The sequence below is a fragment of the Hyla sarda genome, chromosome 1 (assembly GCF_029499605.1).
Source record: "Hyla sarda isolate aHylSar1 chromosome 1, aHylSar1.hap1, whole genome shotgun sequence".
Classification (NCBI taxonomy): domain Eukaryota; kingdom Metazoa; phylum Chordata; class Amphibia; order Anura; family Hylidae; genus Hyla; species Hyla sarda.
The window spans coordinates 8917765-8936495 of NC_079189.1; the positions used below are offsets into that span (position 1 = coordinate 8917765).

The 18731-nt window shown below is 43.6% G+C and overlaps 1 protein-coding gene across 1 annotated transcript in view; it reads left to right on the forward strand.

Annotated features, from left to right (window-relative positions):
• Positions 1-12423, forward strand: part of LOC130312810 (uncharacterized) — a 28582-nt gene extending 16159 nt beyond the window's left edge. The window contains exons 4-5 of the mRNA XM_056552607.1: positions 3498-3678; positions 12002-12423. Coding sequence (XP_056408582.1) covers positions 3498-3678; positions 12002-12205 — 385 coding nt within the window. The 3' untranslated portion in view covers positions 12206-12423. The remainder of the gene's footprint in view (positions 1-3497; positions 3679-12001) is intronic.
• The last annotated feature ends 6308 nt before the right edge of the window (positions 12424-18731 follow it).

The following is an 18731-nucleotide window of genomic DNA, read 5'->3' on the forward strand; positions in this document are numbered from 1 at the left end:
GCGGGCGCGTCCCGCAATGCGAATCCTGGCCCCCCTGGCGGTTGGGGACACGGGGACACTGCGCTCCTGGCCGGCGCTTCCGGCCGGAGCGCAGTGTGTAACAGCTGCTCTCTGATTCTGACCCCAATCTCATTCTAGTTTTTTCTGTGGACATGCTTATTTGGTTCTGAACCAAAGGGCTGCAGAATCCCCCTCACATCTCATAGCAGGGTGCCCTATGCTTGCTGCAGAAAGTTTTTCTTAATTTGGTCTTGCCCTTCATCAGTACCTGTCACGACGATCCGGTGGCTGCATATATGTAAACTGGCTGGCATTCTTATTGTCCGAGACTTGGCCCAACATGACACGATAGACTTTGCATGGGACTTTCGCCCTTTCATCTCTTGATCGCGTCATGTGGAGCCAAGTCTCGGACTATGAGAATGCCGGCCAGTTTACACATATCCGGCTGCCGGATCATTGTCACATGTACTCTTTAAAGGGGTACTCCGGCCCCTAGACATCTTATCCCCTATCCAAAGGATAGGGGATAAGATGTCTGATCGCGGGGGTCCCGCCCTTGGGGACTCCCTCAATCTAGCATGCAGCACCCACCTGTAAGCACTGCAGGAAGCGCAGGAGGCTCTCAGTGATATGCCTCCTGACCACGGGGATGTCACTTGATGTCACGACTCCACCCCCGTTTGATGTCACGCTCCGCCCCCCCAATGCAAGTCCATGGGAGGGTACGTGACGGCCTTCACGCCCCCTCCCATAGACTTACATTGAGGGGGTGGGGCACGATGTCACATGGGGGCGGAGTCGTGACATTACCATGCCCATGGAAGCAAACGTAGCTTCACCCATGCCCCAAGCAGCTCATTAGCCAACCACAAAAAAAGTGGAATAACTGTGGAACGCAGCGACGGATCAGGACAAGGTAAGTATTGTTTTGATCAGTTTCAGCTACAAGACTATTTAACAGGTTAGTGGGGATGATACTGAAGACAGATTACCTTTAAACCAAAATTCTAAACCTTTGACTTATTGGTTCAAAGTACAGATATCCACTGGTCCAATTCCTCGTGTTTCTTGGCCCAAGCAATTCTATTCTTCTTCTTCTTGTTCCTCAATAATGGATTTTTTTGGCACCAATTTTACCATAAAGGCTTACTTTTTACAGTCTCTTCTGAAAGGTTTGTGTTGAGATTAATATTGAGATGTGTCTGTTATCTGTGAAGCATTTATGTGGGCTTTATTATGCTTTCAAAACAAAGAAGATCCGGCTCACGAGGTGATAGTCCGAAATTTATTTATTTATTTAGTCTTTCAAAAATGAACGCTTGACGCGTTTCGGACACGATGTATTGGTCATAGTTATTTATTCTGCTTTAACGCTTTTTTGTTTACTGCTGGATTCTATATGTCTATATCTCTACAGTAGAAATCTATATTTTATGGTGGATTCTATGATGACCGGTCCACACACAATAGCTAAGTAAATATAGTTTACTTAAAGGGGTACTTCACTGGAAAAGATTTTTTGTTAATCAACTGGTGCCAGAAAGTTAAACAGATTTGTAAATTACTTCTATTAAAAAATCAATATGAAAAATTTATCAGCTGCTGTGTGATCCACAGTAAGTTATTTTCTTTTTGAATTTCCTTTCTGTCTGACCAAGGGGCTCTCTGATGACACCGCTTTCCATGTCAGGAACTGTCCAGAGTAGGATATTTTTTCTATGGGGACTTGCTCCTACTCTGGACAGTTCCTAAAATGGATAGAGGTGTCAGCAGAGAGCACTGTGGTCAGGTCTATTTTTAAATAGAAGTCATTTACAAATCTGTTTAACTTTCTGGCACCAGTTGATAAAAAAAAAAAAATGTTTTCCAGTGGAGTACCCCTTTAAGCAATAAAGCTAAATACAAAGCAACAGGTACATGATACAAAAGTAAGCAGGAATATATAAAACAACTAAATATAGTTATCTATAAAATAAGAATCTTGCAAATAATCGGGGTCGGAGGCCTTTGTTGGTTTCCAAGGGGAACATCTGCATAGGTCCATGGCAGTGTTCCAGAGCCCACAGGGTTAATGGTGTATCTCTCTATTTTATACTCCCTAAACTGTAAACGTAAAACAAGCTCTGACCAGATTAATCCAGTTTGGTGAGTTCTTATTGTCCATTAATAACCTTCAGTAAGCCCGGGTAGGTATGTACAGCACATGCCCCAAACGATAAGGAACGGGGCCTTCCACTAAAACAGAAGACTGTGTACAAGACAAGAAATAATAAGAATTCATATATCATCAATAGCCTCATAATATCAGGTCAGAATAAAGATGGAAAAACAAATACAGAATGGACCCTTGTATTTAGGAAAAACACATAAAAATAAAAGAAAAAAAAATGAAATGTAATGGTGTATCCAAACTGTAGATAATGTAAAGTAAGCAGTAGTGTTGAGCGCGAATATTCAAAATGCAAATTTTTACTGCGAATGTCAGCACTTGACGATTTCGCGAATATTTACTATATAGTGATATATATTGGTAATGACGAATATGCGTTTTTAATTCCAATATTTATGCAAATATCGGCACTTCCAGACTGGACACTGATGCTTCCCTTCTTTTAGGTGAAATATATAATTGCGCATGCGCACTATGCAAATTTCATTACGAATTTTTGCATGGAAAAAAAAGAGAACGAACATAGTGAATAGTGTTGAGCATGACTATTCGAAATGCTATTTTTTACCGCGAATATCGGCACTTCGCGAAAATTTTGAATATAGTGATATCGTAATGACGAATATTCATTTTCTATGCAAATTTATGTAACTACTAATGCAAATATCGGCACTTCCAGGCTGGACACTAATCACTCCCTTCTTTTAGGTAAAAGATATAATTGCGCATGCGCACTATGCGAATTTCATTACGAATTTTAGCATGGAAAAAAAAGAGAAGGAACATAACGAATAGTGTTGAGCGCGAATATTTGAAATGCTAATTTTTACCGCGAATATCGGCACTTTGCGAATATTTAGAATATAGTGATGTATATTCGTTATGATGAATATGTGCGTTTTTTTATGCGAATTTATGCAAACATTTATGCAAATATCGGCACTTCCAGACTGGACAATGATCTCTCCCTTCTTTTAGGTGAAAGATATAATCGCGCATGCGCACTATGCAAATTTCATTACAAAATTTTGCATGGGAAAAAAAAGAGAACGAACATAGCTAATATGCGAATTTCACGAACATAGAACGAATATTCATCCATATATTCGTGAAATATCGCAAATTCGAATATGACCCCTGCCGATTATCACTAGAGCAGGGCAAATGGCCATAAATGAGTTATGGTCAGAGTTGAAGACCATTGATCTATGACAACTAGAATGTTTCGGGATTGTGAATGCAATGAATTATAATGTCACTAATGGGATTGTGTGACATCTGACGCCCTAAATCAGACCTTACAACATTGTTCTTGTTGTGTCAGGCTCAAGAAAACTATAAAGCAGTCCAGCAGTTTTTCTCATGATCATGGATTTACTTTTGAAATGGGAGTTGAGACGACTGTTAAGAGTGGAATTCCATGTATTGCGGAAGCAGGAGTGACTGTAAGCATGAATACGAGCACCACCCATAACTGGAGCTTCACAAAGACCAATGAGACCGAGGTAAGTCATCAAGATTATGCTAAAAAAAAAATATATGTGCATAGAGGCGCACAGGAGGCTTTGGGTAACATATAATGGGGTTAGCATGATCTTACATTTCATCTTATTTTTGGAGGTTACCTTTATTATTTAAAAAACTTTATGTGAATAGTCCATGGGGCTATCATCAGCATGAAAAAAAAAATCATGTCAGTATAAAGGTGGAAAACCACTTGGCTACTCCACTGGCCAGTGTTCGGAAGTAAATGTTTCGAACGCTGTTTTTGCGCTGTAGGGGGGTCGGCCATGCCCTTCATGACATCACGGCCATGCCCCCTCAATGCAAGTCTATGGGAGGGGGCGTGACTGCCCCCTCCCATAGACTTGCAGTGAGGGTGTGAGGTCCTGATGTCACGAGGGGCGTGAAAACAGCGTTAAAAACATTTACTTCCGAACGCTGGCCAGTGGAGAACCCATTTAATCCCAGTAAGGGTACGTTCACACGAGCAGATCCCCAGCACGAATGACGCTGCGGATGCGCCACTGAAGGATCGCTGTACGCTGCCTTTATAGGTGCCGTCTCGGAGCGGCAATCTCGTGCTAGGAGCAGACACACTGCGATGTGCGAGTTGCTGTGCGCATGCACAGTATACTTGCACATCGCGGCATCTCTCGGCCTAGCTCATAGAGCAGGGGGAGCAGCTTTGATGTGTGCGAGTACACCGCGCATGCGCAGAGACTCGCACATCACTTCCGTGTATTTGCTTGTAGCGGCGTACTGCCGCTCCGAGCAGGCACCTGTAAAGGCAGCATACAGTGGTTCTTCAGCACTTTACATACGGGGTTCAGATCTGGCTGGGAGATGAGAAAACCAGGTGCTCCCATATCCCAGCCGACCCGGCTCGCATCTCATTTTTTTTTTTTATGAGCCGACCGGAGTCACATAGTCAGAAGTCAGATAGACTAATTTTTGCCCCATATCCGGTTTTGTGACCGGACTGAAAACCACGGTCGGCTCATTCAAATTAATAAGATGCAGACCGGGTCTGGCTGGGATACGGGAGTGCCTGGTTTTCACATCTCCCAGCCGGATCCGGTTCCGGTATTGTACAATCGTGGTGTGAATGCACCCTAAGAAGGTCTGGAGGGAATTCATGGTACCAGTAGTAGTCCTGAATTGCTTGTACAAGCCAAGACATCATAACAGCAGTGTGGACCATAGTAGGGTGGAAGGTTGTAGTCTGGTCAAGACTGGAGACATCTAGAAGAAATTGACAGCTGTATTATCATGGGATGTAGCCAAAGGTGCAACTAAATTATCCATTGGTGTATTGAAGGGTGAACAAAAGACATGTTCAGGGATATAGTTGTGAAAGCCAAATAAGAACCAGAAACCAAGGTACCGAGAGCACATAGGGCCAGGATAGAACCAGTAACACAGGAGGTGTCTAGCATTAAAGGGGATATCCATGAAGAAAACTTTTTTTTTTATATATCAACTGGCTCCAGAAAGTTAAACAGAGAGGTCAGCAGAGAGCACTGTTGCCAGACAGAAAAGAACAACTCAACTTCAGCAGCTGTTAATTATTAGTAGGATTAAGATTTTTTAAAAGAAGTAATTTACAAATCTGTTTAACTTTCTGGCACCAGTTGATTTAAAAAAAAAATGTTTTCCAGTGGAGTACCCCTTTAAGCAATAAAGCTAAATACAGAGCAACAAGTTTTTTTCTGGAATACCCCTTTAACCCCTTAACGACCACGGATGTAAATGTACGTTCTGGTTTGGCGGGACTTCACGCACCAAAACATACATTTATGTCCTGTGTATGACCGCAAGCATTGGAATGGTGCTCGCGTCATGCACGGCAGGTTCCGGCTGCTAGCAGCAGCCGGGGACCCGCCCATAATGGCCGACATCCGCGATCACGCGAATGTCCGCCATTAACCCCTCAGATGCCGTGATCAATACAGATCACTGCATCTGCGGCAGTGCGATACTTTCAACGGGTGATCGAATCGCGGCGATCCGATCATCCAGCATGGTGGCCAGAGGTCCCCTCACCTGGCTCCTGCTGTCTCATGGGGTCTTTTGCTCTGGTCTGAGATCGAGCAGACTAGAGCAGAAGATCACCGATAATACTGATCAGTGCTGTGTCCTATACATAGCACTGCACAGTTTTAGCAATCAAAGGATTGCTATAGATAGTCCCCTAAGGGGACATAAAAAGTGTAAAAAAAAAAAAAAAAAGTTGAAAAATTTAAAAAAATAAGTAAAAAAATAAGTGAAAAAGCCTCTCCGCCAATAAAAATGAAAATTTTCAGTTTTTCCCCATTTTACCCCCCAAAAAGCGTATTTTTTTTAAATAAACATATTTGGTATCATCGCGTGCGTAAATGTCTGAACTATCAAAATAGAATGTTAATCATCCCGTACGGTGAATGGCGTAAATGTAAAAAAAAAAGAAAAGTCCAAAAATGCAGCTTTTTTGTCACATTTTATTAAAAAAAATTTAGAAAAAATGATCTAAAAGTTTTATATATGCAATTGTGGTATCGATAAAAATTACAGATGACGGCATAAAAAATTTGCCCTAATACCACCCCATATACGGAAAAATGAAAAAGTTATTCGTGGTCAAAATAGGGCGATTTTAGATTACTGATTTTGTAAGTGGTACAAAAAAATAAAAGTATCTAGCCATGGGTATCATTTTAATTGTATTGACCCACAGAATAAAGAACACATGTCATTTTAACCGTAAAGTGGAATTTTTTTAAGACTGGTGTATCCATGCAACGGTCGTATTTCCCCCCACCCACCACCACAGATATATTGAGAGGCGCACGGATATGAAGGTTACAGTTCACCTTGCCACAAAACCTAAGGACTCACACAGTGATATTTTTACGTCCGTCTGGCAAACATTTGTAAAAGTCAATTTGTAAGACAATGGTTTAGCTGGGTGTATTAAAGGGGTACTCTGCTGGAAAACATTTTTTTTTTTATCAACTGGTGCCTGAAAGTGAAACAGATTTGTAAATTACTTCTATTAAAAAATCTTAATCCTTCCTGTACTTATCAGCAGCTGTATGCTCCACAGAAAGTTATTTTCTTTTTGAATTTCCTTTCTGTCTGACCACAGTGCTCTCTGCTGACACCTCTGTCCATATCAGGAACTTTCCGGATTAGGAGAGGTTTGCTATGGAGATTTTCTCCTACTTTGGACAGTTCCTGATATGGAAAGAGGTGTCAGCAGAGAGCACTGTGGTCAGACAGAAAGGAAACTTTTATTTCAGTTATTAAAAATTGAACCCAGACAAAAAGAGTATAAAACTGTATCCAGTGGGACCTGTAATCAATATAAGATAAAGGAGTAAATACTCCAGTATAGATAGATAGGTACTGCAGATACCTTATGACCCACTAGGATGTATTAAAACACACTATATTGCCAGCTTCAACATGTTTTGCCGGTACCCCGGCGTTCTCAAGAGGCAAACAGTGGCGACACTGTTCCACAACACCAGTTCAACGGCTGCCCCGTTGACCGGGTCTGGTCATTGGGCCGAGGGGGGCTAGAGCCGGGGTACTTTTAGTGCCTCTGGGAGTGGGGACCCTGAGGTGCCAAAACTAACTGGGTATAATAGCTCACTGAGTGGACGCACTGCACCACACACACTTCACCTTTTGCCACTCACCCCTTTGATTTTCAGCCTTCTGGCTAGGATCAGGTAACTTTTTTTATAGATCAGGCCTGGTGTCTGGGTCCTAACTCACGGCACATATTCACTTATTTATTTGTTTGGCTTTTGATCACTGTGCCAACTTATGCGTGTTGTTCGTCACAATGATTTGTCAGGGTGCAGTAAGCCCTTCAGGGTGTCCCTCCTGCCGATCCGGGGAGGTGTGTGTTCCACACCTCCCTGCAAACCACGGGCATTCCTGCATGGGCAAGATACGGCTCTGCGGGTGGATACTTGGGATAACGCCTAGGTTGATGCCGGGAGCCCTTTTGGTACTGTGGTAACCAACGGTGTATGGCGGGACCAAGGGTGTTGTGGTGAGAGTGGTGGGATCAGATGTTATTAACCCCGGGGATCGGATGGTATTAACACCTATGTGTTCGTGACACCAGTGTGGTTTTCGGGTTCCAGAACACCACACACCCGGAATCTCTACTATCCCACAGGCTAGCAGTGAATAAAGAGTCCACAACCAGTTATGGGTAAACGGAGGCTTTGCTAAATAGAGGACAGGTGTCATTATCTTCACAGCTAAGGCCAGAATTCCCAGAGAGGTGGCCAGTACCCAGAGGACCTCGCAGCTTGCTGGACCAATACTTGTAATAAACTTGACTTGTAGTTAGACTTGACTGGACTAGTTGTAGTGACATTAGACATAGACTTGTAGACTTACTGGAGAGACTTGTAGATTTTGGGGTACTCCAGATCCTGAACACTTGTCCTGAGATCTCTGTTAGCTGCTTCAGCAAAGACTTGTTCTCACATCAGATGGTAGGGTCTAAGAGAGATGGAATCTGAGAGAAACTGTAATGACTGCTCCTTTATATAGTGGGGGGCTGGACTAAAGCCCATTGGTCAAGCTGTGGGTCATAGATAAGGTGGTGCTCTCTGGGAGTACATGTTGCAACAAAATCATATAACTGCATAACATAACATGTGACAGGCTTACTCACAGGTCCTTGAGACCTCCACAGGTCCTGTATACAATCTAGACATAGGGATCCTGTCTAAGAATTAAAGTGATACATACACCATATAGAACAACAAAGACAAAACAAAGGGAGACCCTGCAGGGGAGCCCCCAGGTCACTGGGGGACTCAACCTGACAGGGCCTAAAGGTAGTATAGGACCATGTACCTGTACTGGGACATTACAGTGCCCTAGTAGCTTTGGCGAAAAGGGACATTGAACCTGGACCCTTGCAGGTGCCTTTTGGCCTGGAGGAGAAGGGTGATTTTGTTGGGGACCTCTCTCCTTTCGAAGAAGGGCTTTGCGATGGACAGCATCCTTGTGCACATTATTGTTTTGAGTGTAACCCATTTGCACTTTTTTTCTTGCACTTGGGTGATAGAGACAACGTTCCTCAGCTCTTAGAAAAATCAAGCCGCTCTGTTCAAAGTAGGAGCTGGGCTGCCAGTTAAAGGGGTATTCGGGAAAAAACTTTTTTTTATATATCAACTGGCTCCAGAAAGTTAAACAGATTTGTAAATGACTTCTATTAAAAAATCTTAATCCTTTCAGTACTTATGAGCTTCTGAAGTTAAGGCTGTTCTTTTCTGTCTAAGTCCTCTCTGATGACACTTGTCTCGGGAAATGCCCAGTTTAGAAGCAAATCCCCATAGCAAACCTCTTCTAAACTGGGTGTTTCCCGAGACAGGTGTCATCAGAGAGGATTTAGACAGAAAAGAACAACCTTAATTTCAGAAGCTCATAAGTACTGAAATTATTAAGATTTTTTAATAGAAGTAATTTACAAATCTGTTTAACTTTCTGGAGCCAGTTTATATATATAAAAAAGTTTTTTCCTGGAATACCCCTTTAACCCCTCAAGGACTCAGCCCATTTTGTCCTTAAGGACGCAGAAAATTTAATTTTTAAGTTTTCATTTTTTCCTCCTCGCCTTCAAAAAATCATAGCTCTTTTATATTTTCATCCACAGACTAGTATGAGGACTTGTTTTATGCGTGACCAGTTGTCCGTTGTAATGCCATCACTCACTTTACCATAAAATATATGGCACAACCAAAAAATACTATTTTGTGGGGAAATTAAAAAGAAAACCGCAATTTTGCTAATTTTGAAAGGTTTCGTTTTATCGCCGTACAATTTACGGTAAAAGTGACATGTGTTCTTTATTCTTTGGGTCAATACGATTAAAATGATACCCATGATAACCTACTTTTCTATTACTGTTGCGCTTAAAAAAAATCACAAAATTTTAAACCAAATTAGTACGTTTAAGATCCCCCTATTTTGAAGGCCTATACATTTTTCCGTATAACCGGCGGTATGAGGGCTAATTTTTTGCACCGTGATCTGTAATTTTTATTGATACCATATTTGCTTATATAAAACTTTTAATACATTTTTTTATTAATTTTTTTTGGAATAAAATGTAAATGTAAAAAAGCAGCTATTTTGGACTTTTTCTTTTTACGTTCACGCCGTTCACCGTACGGTATCATTAACATTTTATTTTAATATTTCAGATATTTACGCACAATGCGATACCAAATACGTATATAAAATATTTTTTTTAACACTTTTTGGGGGTGAAATAGGGAAAATGGGGCAATTTACGTTTTTATTGGGGGAGGGGGTTTTTCACATTTTTTTTACTTTATTTTTTTACTTTTATTTTTACACTCTTATAGTCCTTATAGGGGACTATTTAAAGCAATCATTAGATTGCTAATGCTGTTCAGTGCTATGTATAGGACATAGCACTGATCAGGGTTATCGGTGATCTTCTGCTCTGGTCTGCGGGAAGGCAGATCAGAGCAGAAGACTCCCGGGAAGACAGCGGAGGCAGGTGAGGGGACCTCCGCTGCCATGCAGGATGATCGGATCGCCGCGGCAGCGCTGCGGGCGATCCGATCATCCAATTAAGTGACCGCGATCCTGCAGATGCCGTGATCGGTATTGATCACGGCATCTGAGGGGTTAATGGCGGACATCCGCGGGATCATGGGTGTCCGCCATTACGGGCGGGTCCCCGGCTGTGATCAACAGCCGGGACCTGCCGCGCATGATCCGGGCATCGCTGAGATGCCCGCGGTTATGCTTAGGACGTAAATGTATGTCCTGGTGCGTTAAGTACCACCTCACCAGGACGTACATTTACGTCCTGCGTCGTTAAGGGGTTAAGGTATGCTTCACGCTCCATCATGACCCAAGAAGGCTGGGCACAGAACAGCGCTACATGGGGACTACAAATTATTGCCAGCATCTGTACATTTCAAAAGACTGAGGAATTCATTACAGCATACTGCCCTACAACACGCAGTTCCTCATCGGCAATAATGTACAATATGTAGAAACGCTGTGTTATTTCATGCAATGGAATATTAGGCAAGGTATGCCGACTGGAATAGACTGCGGTGATTGTGATTTTAGAACCATTTAAGAAAATCTTAGATCTTCCATCTTCCACACTACATCATTAAGGGGCAATTATCAACCTAATGTTTTTGTGTTTGGTTTAGACACAGAGCTACACAATCTATCACCATATGGCTAGTGTTTTTCTAAAATTACTTTTTTATGGTTTACATCTTTAGGTTCTTCTTCTTTCCTCCTTCTCGCTTGTTGCTGCTCTTCTTCTTATTCCCAGTCTTGGTCTCCTCTTAATATGGAGAGGTTTAGATAAAGCTTTCACGGTGCAGCAGTTTTCTTTATTTTCAGTGCAGGGTTGGAGCAGTACAGCTCCAACCCTGCACTGAAAATAAAGAAAACTGCTGCACCATGAAACCGTGAGTGCCTCCTCATTCTCTATTTCTTATTTACGGATGTTGCACTGTATGCTCTGGAGGATTGAGCACCTCGTTTGGTTCCAGCCAGTTGATTGCTTTGCTACAGTGCTGAGTGTTTGGCAGATAGCCAGAGCCTGCTAGAGACTGTTTAAGGCCATAGACATCAGTGCTGGTCTTTGTCTATTTTTCTTATCAGATAAAGCTTTCACCTGTTCATTATTGCTTTAAAGGGGTACTACGCTGCTCCAGCGTTCAAAACATTTTGTTCTGAAAACTTAGAGTGGGTAGCGGGGGTCGTGATGTCACAGCCACACCCCTTGTGATGTCACACCATGCCTGCTCAATGCAAGTCTATGGGAGGGGGCATGGCGGCTGCCATGCCCCCTCCCATAGACTTGCATTGAGGGGATGTGGTGCGGCATCACAAGGGGCATGGTTGTGACATCACGATACCCACCACCAGGTGCTGCACAGAGATCATGGGGGTTCCAGCAGCAGGACCCCCGCGATCAGACATCTTATCCTCTAACATTTGAATAGGGAATAAGATGTCAAGGGACGGAGTACCCCTTTAAGTAAAAGGCTTTACCTGGATTTGTTCAAAGAAACATTCTCCTTATCATTCACAGGATGCTTGTATTCTTTTCTTGTATTATTTTCACCCACATCTTGGTCTTCAAATTTTTCCAATTCTGATTTTCACGCATGACAGTCACAGAAAAACCACAACAATCACCAGTTACTGGAAAGTTCTTACTTCTGTTCTTTTGAACAATATAACACATAGTCACTAAGGTTTTTGTCTTCTTCCTTTGTCTTCTTCCTTGGTTTTGTCTTCTTCCTACAGTCCACCTTCGAATCAAGCACAGAAGTAGAGCTGGAGGCCGGTAAAGCCATTCGGATGGTGGCCTCAGTGTTAAAAGCTCAACTTACCGTCCCTTACAAGGCCAAGGCCCGGACCATGTTTGGCGCTGAGGTTGAAGTTATGGGAAAGTGGTTTGGGGTCTCACATTACAACCTGATGGTTAGGCAGGAGGATTTCAACAAATAGATAATCACATGTCCAAGGATTTTCCACTTCGAAATCATAAGGATTAATTTACATTAACAATTAATTAAGAATGATTCCAATGATTATGCTTTGTGCATAGAGTCATAGAAAAATATATTAAATTGTTTAATTGGTCTCCAATATTAATGACCAGAAAATCCCTACTTCAATGGAGGAGAGCTGGAGAGATCCACAGGCTTAGATTAGATACATGAATAGGAAAGAATGGGCTGGAATACCAGAAACAAATATAAGGGCCTGTTCACATTTAAAGGGATACTCCACACCTAGAAATCTTATCCCCTATCCAAATGTTAGGGGATAAGATGTCTGATCGCAGTGGTCCCGCAATCTCTGTGCAACACCTGATGCTCGTTTAGAAGCCGGGGGCGGGCGGCCGGGGTCATGACATCATGTCCACACCCCTCATGATGTCACACCACACCCCCTCAATGCATGTCTATGAGAGCCACGCCTCTTCCATAGAATTGCATTGAGGGTGTATGGCATGATGTCCCGAGGGGTGTGTCCGTGACGTCACGACCCCAAAATGTTCCGAATGCTGGGGCAGCAGAGTACCCCTTTAATTGCCTGTTCATAATTAAAGGAGTAGTCCAGGATTGAAAAGCTTATCCTCTATCCTAAATGTTAGTGGTTAAGTGTCAGATCGCTGGGGCCCGACTCTCTGGTTATATAGCATGTGTCGGCCACCACATGAAGCGGCGACCGACACGCCCCCCTCAATATAGCACTATGGCAGAGCCGGAGATTGCCAAAGTCAGCGCTCCAGCTCTCCCATAGAGTCGTATTGGGGGGGCGTGTCAGCCTCCACTTCGTGCGGTGGTCGAAATGCCTCCTTCCCGTGGAGTGCCGGGACTCCGTATGGGAGATTGCGGGGGTCCCAGTGGTTGAACCCACCCGTAATCTGAAACTTATCCCCTATGCTTAGAATAGGGGATAGGTTTTCCAGTCCTGGAGTACTCCTTTAATAAGGTATATTAATTTCTGAACAATTGTAATGATAATTGTCCAGCTGAAATGCACTGGTTGATGTCAATCAATTGCTCCTTCATAAAAACTGTCATTTTTGGCTATACCCCTAAGGAGCATTTCTCCTAGGCAAACATTTCTTTCCAATAAATAGATTATAAATGTCCACCAGATACCCAGAGAACCAGCAGCTTTTCATTGGTGGCTGCAAAACCTGTAAATTCACCATTAGACGAAGACAGGGACAGTAGGAGACTCTAAACCCAACAGAAGTCTGCACAGAAGACAGGATGGGACTTTATAATCTCATGTCCTCTACATTTAACAAATGTCAATATTTTCCTCCCAAAAAAAGTTCTACAATTCCCCATGATAACAGAATCACAGGGACGAGTCAGAGAAAGATTTGATGCAGAGAAGACAGGGATCAGATCTCAGGGGGTGTTATCAGGAAAATAATAACTGTGACTGATCTCCCTGTAATGGGGCCTTTTATTAAAGGGGTTCTCTGACCCTAATACATCTTATCCTCTATTCAAAGGATACGGGATCAGATGTATGATCACAGGGTCCCCAGCGTCATTGCGCAGCCACCTTTGTGAGGTCTCCGTAGCACTGGAGGCTCTGAGTGTGTAGCGTGATGACTAGTGTTGAGCGGCATAGGCCATATTTGAATTCGTGATATTTCGCGAATATATGGACGAATATTTGTCATATTCGCTAAATTCACATATTCGTAATATTCACGGTTTATTTTCGCATATGCGAAAAAGTCGTGCATGCGAAAATTTGCATATGCGAAAATTCGTGCGCCAGTCTCACACAGTAGTATTAGAGCCTTCTTTACACCACACAAGCTGGAAGCAGAGAGGGATGATCACTGTGATGTGTACTGTGAAAAAAAAAATATACGAATATTCGTAATTACGAATATATAGTGCTATATTCGCGAATATTCGCGAATAAAATTCACATTGCGAATATTCGCGAGCAACACTAGTGATGACCACCGGGCTGAATATCGTGACGTTACGACCCTGCAATGCAACTCTATGGGAGGCCATCACGCCCCCTCCTATAGACTTGTATTTGAGGGGGCGGAGAGTGATGTCACGATACTCTGGCCTCGTAGTCATCACGCTACACACTCGGAGCGCAATGACAGATTTCAGGGATCCCCAGTGGCGGGACCCCTGCAATCATACATCTTATCCCCTATCCTTTGGATAGGGGTTAAGATGTATTAGGGCCGGAGTACCCCTTTAATGATAAAAAAAACTAGGATTTGCATAGAAAGCCAAATATCCCATAGAATCAGGACCAGTTGATGAAATATATGGGTGAAATGTGAAGATCTCACAAGACATCTGTGAAGTTCACAATGAAATGATAAATCTTCTCTTCTGACCTCATTCATGTATCTCCTTAGATAATATTCTTGCGTAGAACAGCTAAGAATCCGCTACTGCTTATTCTAATGACTTTACAATAAACTTTAGATTCAATCACTTATTGTGTCCTTGTGTTATTTGTGATAATGTGTGATGGTTATTGGACAGAACTTCCAATTGTTGACTGGTTAACCCCGTTACCTTATAACTCTGGAGTTCTAGTTGAGGTTAACACGGTTTGTAATCCATAAGTTCCCTCATGTTCTTAGAAGACTTTTTGTAGGAACCTGTGGACCTGTACCTCCTCCCCTCACACCTCACCAGGGTATTGCTCATTTGCTCAGGCCCCAGTCACATTGCTATGGTCTATAAAGATATATGCCCCACCCTCTCAAACATACAGTGCATACATTATTATATGGAAGACAATATAGCTTTCAGATAATATTCTATTTATAATAAAACTGTATATATCTAAATAGTCATGCAGAGGGGCATTTCTCAAAAGTGAACTTGGTTTTTGTTCACTTTAGATCAAAAAAAGTTGCAAAGAAAGTGGCTTCTGTGATGTCCCAGTATATAGTCCCATACAGTACTTAGGCCCTGTCAGGTTGAGTCCCTCTGTGTCCTAGGGGCTCCCCTACTATGTCTCCCCCATAGTAATATATATTATGTATAGTGTTATGTATAAAGGACCTTTGAGTTAATCACATGATAATGTGTTCACATGATGTGTTTGTTACCCAGAGAGCACCAGATAACCAGGTGACCTGCAGCTTGACGTATGGGCTTCTGGCTCAGCCCCCCTTTATAAGAGGGGGACCCATTACAATCTCCCTCTTCTACCACACTTCCTACTGAGGCACAGTAAAGTCTAGACTTCTCAGAGCCAGTGTCCAGCACATCTGGGGGCCTCAAGCCTAACCTGCAGCCACATGTCAGTAAGTCAAGTAATCAATGTCTGCTGTCACTACCTACAGTCAAGTCAAGTCTATAGTCAACTCTATTATAGTCAGTTTGGCTGTCCTAAAGTCTGTCAAAGTCACTATAAGTCCCCGCAAGCTGCGAGGTCCTTCTGTGTTACTGGTCCCCTCTCTGGGATCCTGGCCATAGCTGTAATGACTATTTACATCTGTCTATCTCAGTAAAGCTACCTTTAACCCTATCCTGGTCTTGGACTATTATCGCCCTGTCTAACCTTGGGATAGCGGTGCTACCGTTCAGGTAGGGTCACGAACATTTAGGGGTTAATAACATCTGCCCCAGGGCTACACCAACTGCCCCATACACCTCACCTTCACACACCGTGGCTCACCCCACTTCCTTGCGCCAAATTGATCAAATGGCGCATGGACGTGGATGATTGCCCTCTAAACTGCTCTGGTTAAATGTCACAAAGCAGTGGCGGGCGGTGCGAAAATTGTATTGAAAGTCACACAGACCCTAATACAATTGTCGCATGGAGTGATATAGGGTAGGGTTGAATTGGCCTGTGATTTCTTCTATATCTGGTCCATGCGACTTTTTTGCGAATTTTCACATTAAAGAAGCACATGATAAATTAGTGACCACTGCACAAAGTGATCTAAAACAGCTCACTTAGTGGTCACAAAAATTAAACAGTGTAAATAAAATGTTGCAAGAAAAGTTCAATTAGCTTCAACTTTATTGCAAAATGTCGGCACAGGTTGGCTTTCTGTGGTTCAAATACACTTTACTTATTGTCTTGTAGCAAAATACCCTATGCTGAAGATTCTTACAACCGGAACAGTATCGGTTATGTTGCTTACAGCAGACTTTAAAGGGGTTCTCCGGTGCTTAGACTTCTTATCCCCTATCCAAAGAATAGGGGATAAGATGCCTGATTGCGGGGGTCCCGCCGCTGGGGACCACCGTGATCTTGCACGCAGCACCCCAGTTAAAATCAGTCCCCGGAGCATATTCGCTCTGGGTCTGATTACGGCCGACCACGGGGCTGCCGGCATGTGACATCACGCCTCTGCCCCTGTGTGACGTCACCCTCCGCCCCTCAATGCAAGCCTATGGGAGGGGGCGTGACAGCTGTCACGCCCCCTCCTATAGGCTTGCATTGAGGGACGGAGCGTGAAATCACACGGGGGCGGAGGCGTGATGTCACACACCACCGGCCCCATGGTCGCCGGTAATCAGACCCGGAGCGAACATGCTCCGGGGACTGATTTTAACTGGGGTGCTGCGTGCAAGACAAGGGGGGTCCCCAGCGGCGGGACCCCCGCGATCAGGCATCTTATCCCCTATCCTTTGGATAGGGGATAAGATGTCTAAGCGCCGGAGTACCCCTTTAACTTCAATCGGTCACTGACCAGGCTTGAATTTTACTGACTAAACCAAGGAGGTACATTCTGGCTAGGTGCATACACTTCTCTCGCCTGGGCCAATTTATGATTCAAATGACTGGTCTGCCTAGCAGGAGAAAAGCTAGGATAAATGTACTCCTGTGATCTTATGATTAGAGATGAGCGAATTTTTGGAAAATTCGATTCAGCCGATTAGCCGAATTTTCCGAAAAAAATTGGTTCAGTTCGAATTTATTCGCAGCTAATATGTATTAAAAACGGCTATTTCTGGCCCACAGAGATCTTCAATAGGGGGGAAGAACACTTTGCCTTGTTGTAATACGCATATGGAGTGTGCTGGGTTAGTGAAATAATACAGTTATTCAGTATAACATGCAGATTACAGGCATCGCTATTAGAATGACAGAGCGTATTGTCCATTGTAACCGGTGTGGTTAAAAAATTCCCCTGTAAGGCCCTATTGATTTCCTACTTAGCAAGTGTTACTTGTCCCAAAAAAAAGAGCGGCCCCACACAGGAAACTTTCCCGGTTATCACCTGAAAATCCTGGGAAATGGCAGTGTTTGTAGGTGGAAATAGGGAGAGGTTCCTGTCTGTGGCCGCCCTTTTTAGGGCGGGTAACACTTGCCAAGAAGGGAATTAATAATGCGAGAGTAGGGCCTTACAGGGGAAGTTTTTACCCCAACCGGTTACAATGGACCGTAGGTTGTTCCCTTCCACCTTTTAGAGGTCTTTGCTTCACATCAATACTTGGTGGTGTAGGTGGCACATGATGTTTTTTGCACACCTAACCTTTTGTTTGATTTCGAAAAATGTTTGGGTCCATATATTTTATCCTAAGAAAAGTTAGGTTTTAGCTAATGCATATCCTCAATACTTACTTGTGGTCTGATGCCGAGGAACGTCTGTAACTGGGGAGCAGCACCTTAAATATGTTTTGCACTATCCATATTTGTGAAGTTTTGGTGTGGCACCATGGTCAATCTACTCTGATGCATCAGGCGACAGGTATTGGTGGGTGAAAATCCTGGCTGATCCATGCCTGATTCATCTTCACAAAGGTTAGTCTCTCCACGTTTTTCGTGGACAGACGAGTTCTCCTTGGGATTGCTATGGCCCCTGCCACACTAAACACCCACTCTGAGGGCACACTACTGGCCGGGCAGGACAGCTTTTCCAGGGCAAACTCTGTTAGTTGCGCCCACAAATAAAGTTTGGCTGCCCAGAAGTCCAGCGGATCCTCAAGGTGTGTTGGCATGGCCATGTCAAGGTATGCCACCACCTTCTGGTTCAGGTTTTGCTCCAGGTCTACCTCCTGCTGATGAATTGCTTCACTATGCGGGTGAAGAAAGCTACTCATCATCGACTGTAGACTCAGGCTGCTGCTGATGGAGCTGGTACTTCTCTTGCAACCCCACCCCAGCAGCCATGGCAGTGGAAGGTGAGTGCAGAGAACCCCCCGAGTCAGACCTGCGAGAGGATGGACTATGGCGCAGATAGGCATCGGCCAACTGACTACGTAGGATGTCTCTGTAGTAGGTCAGTTTGTCCTCCCTCTCAGTGGGTGTAAAAAAGGCCTCCATTTTGTGCCGGTAGTGAGGGTCCAATAAGGTGTAGAACCAGAAGTCATCTCGCTGCCAAATGGTGACAATTCGGCGGTCACTACGCAAGCAAGTGGGCATGCATCATGCCATTTGTGCAGGTGACTTGGAGGGACTCCCTGCCTCCATCTACACTGCATACTGCCTGGGTCCTCTGTCTCGCCTTCCTCATAACCCTCTAGCTGCTCCTGCTATTCCTCTCCTGTCA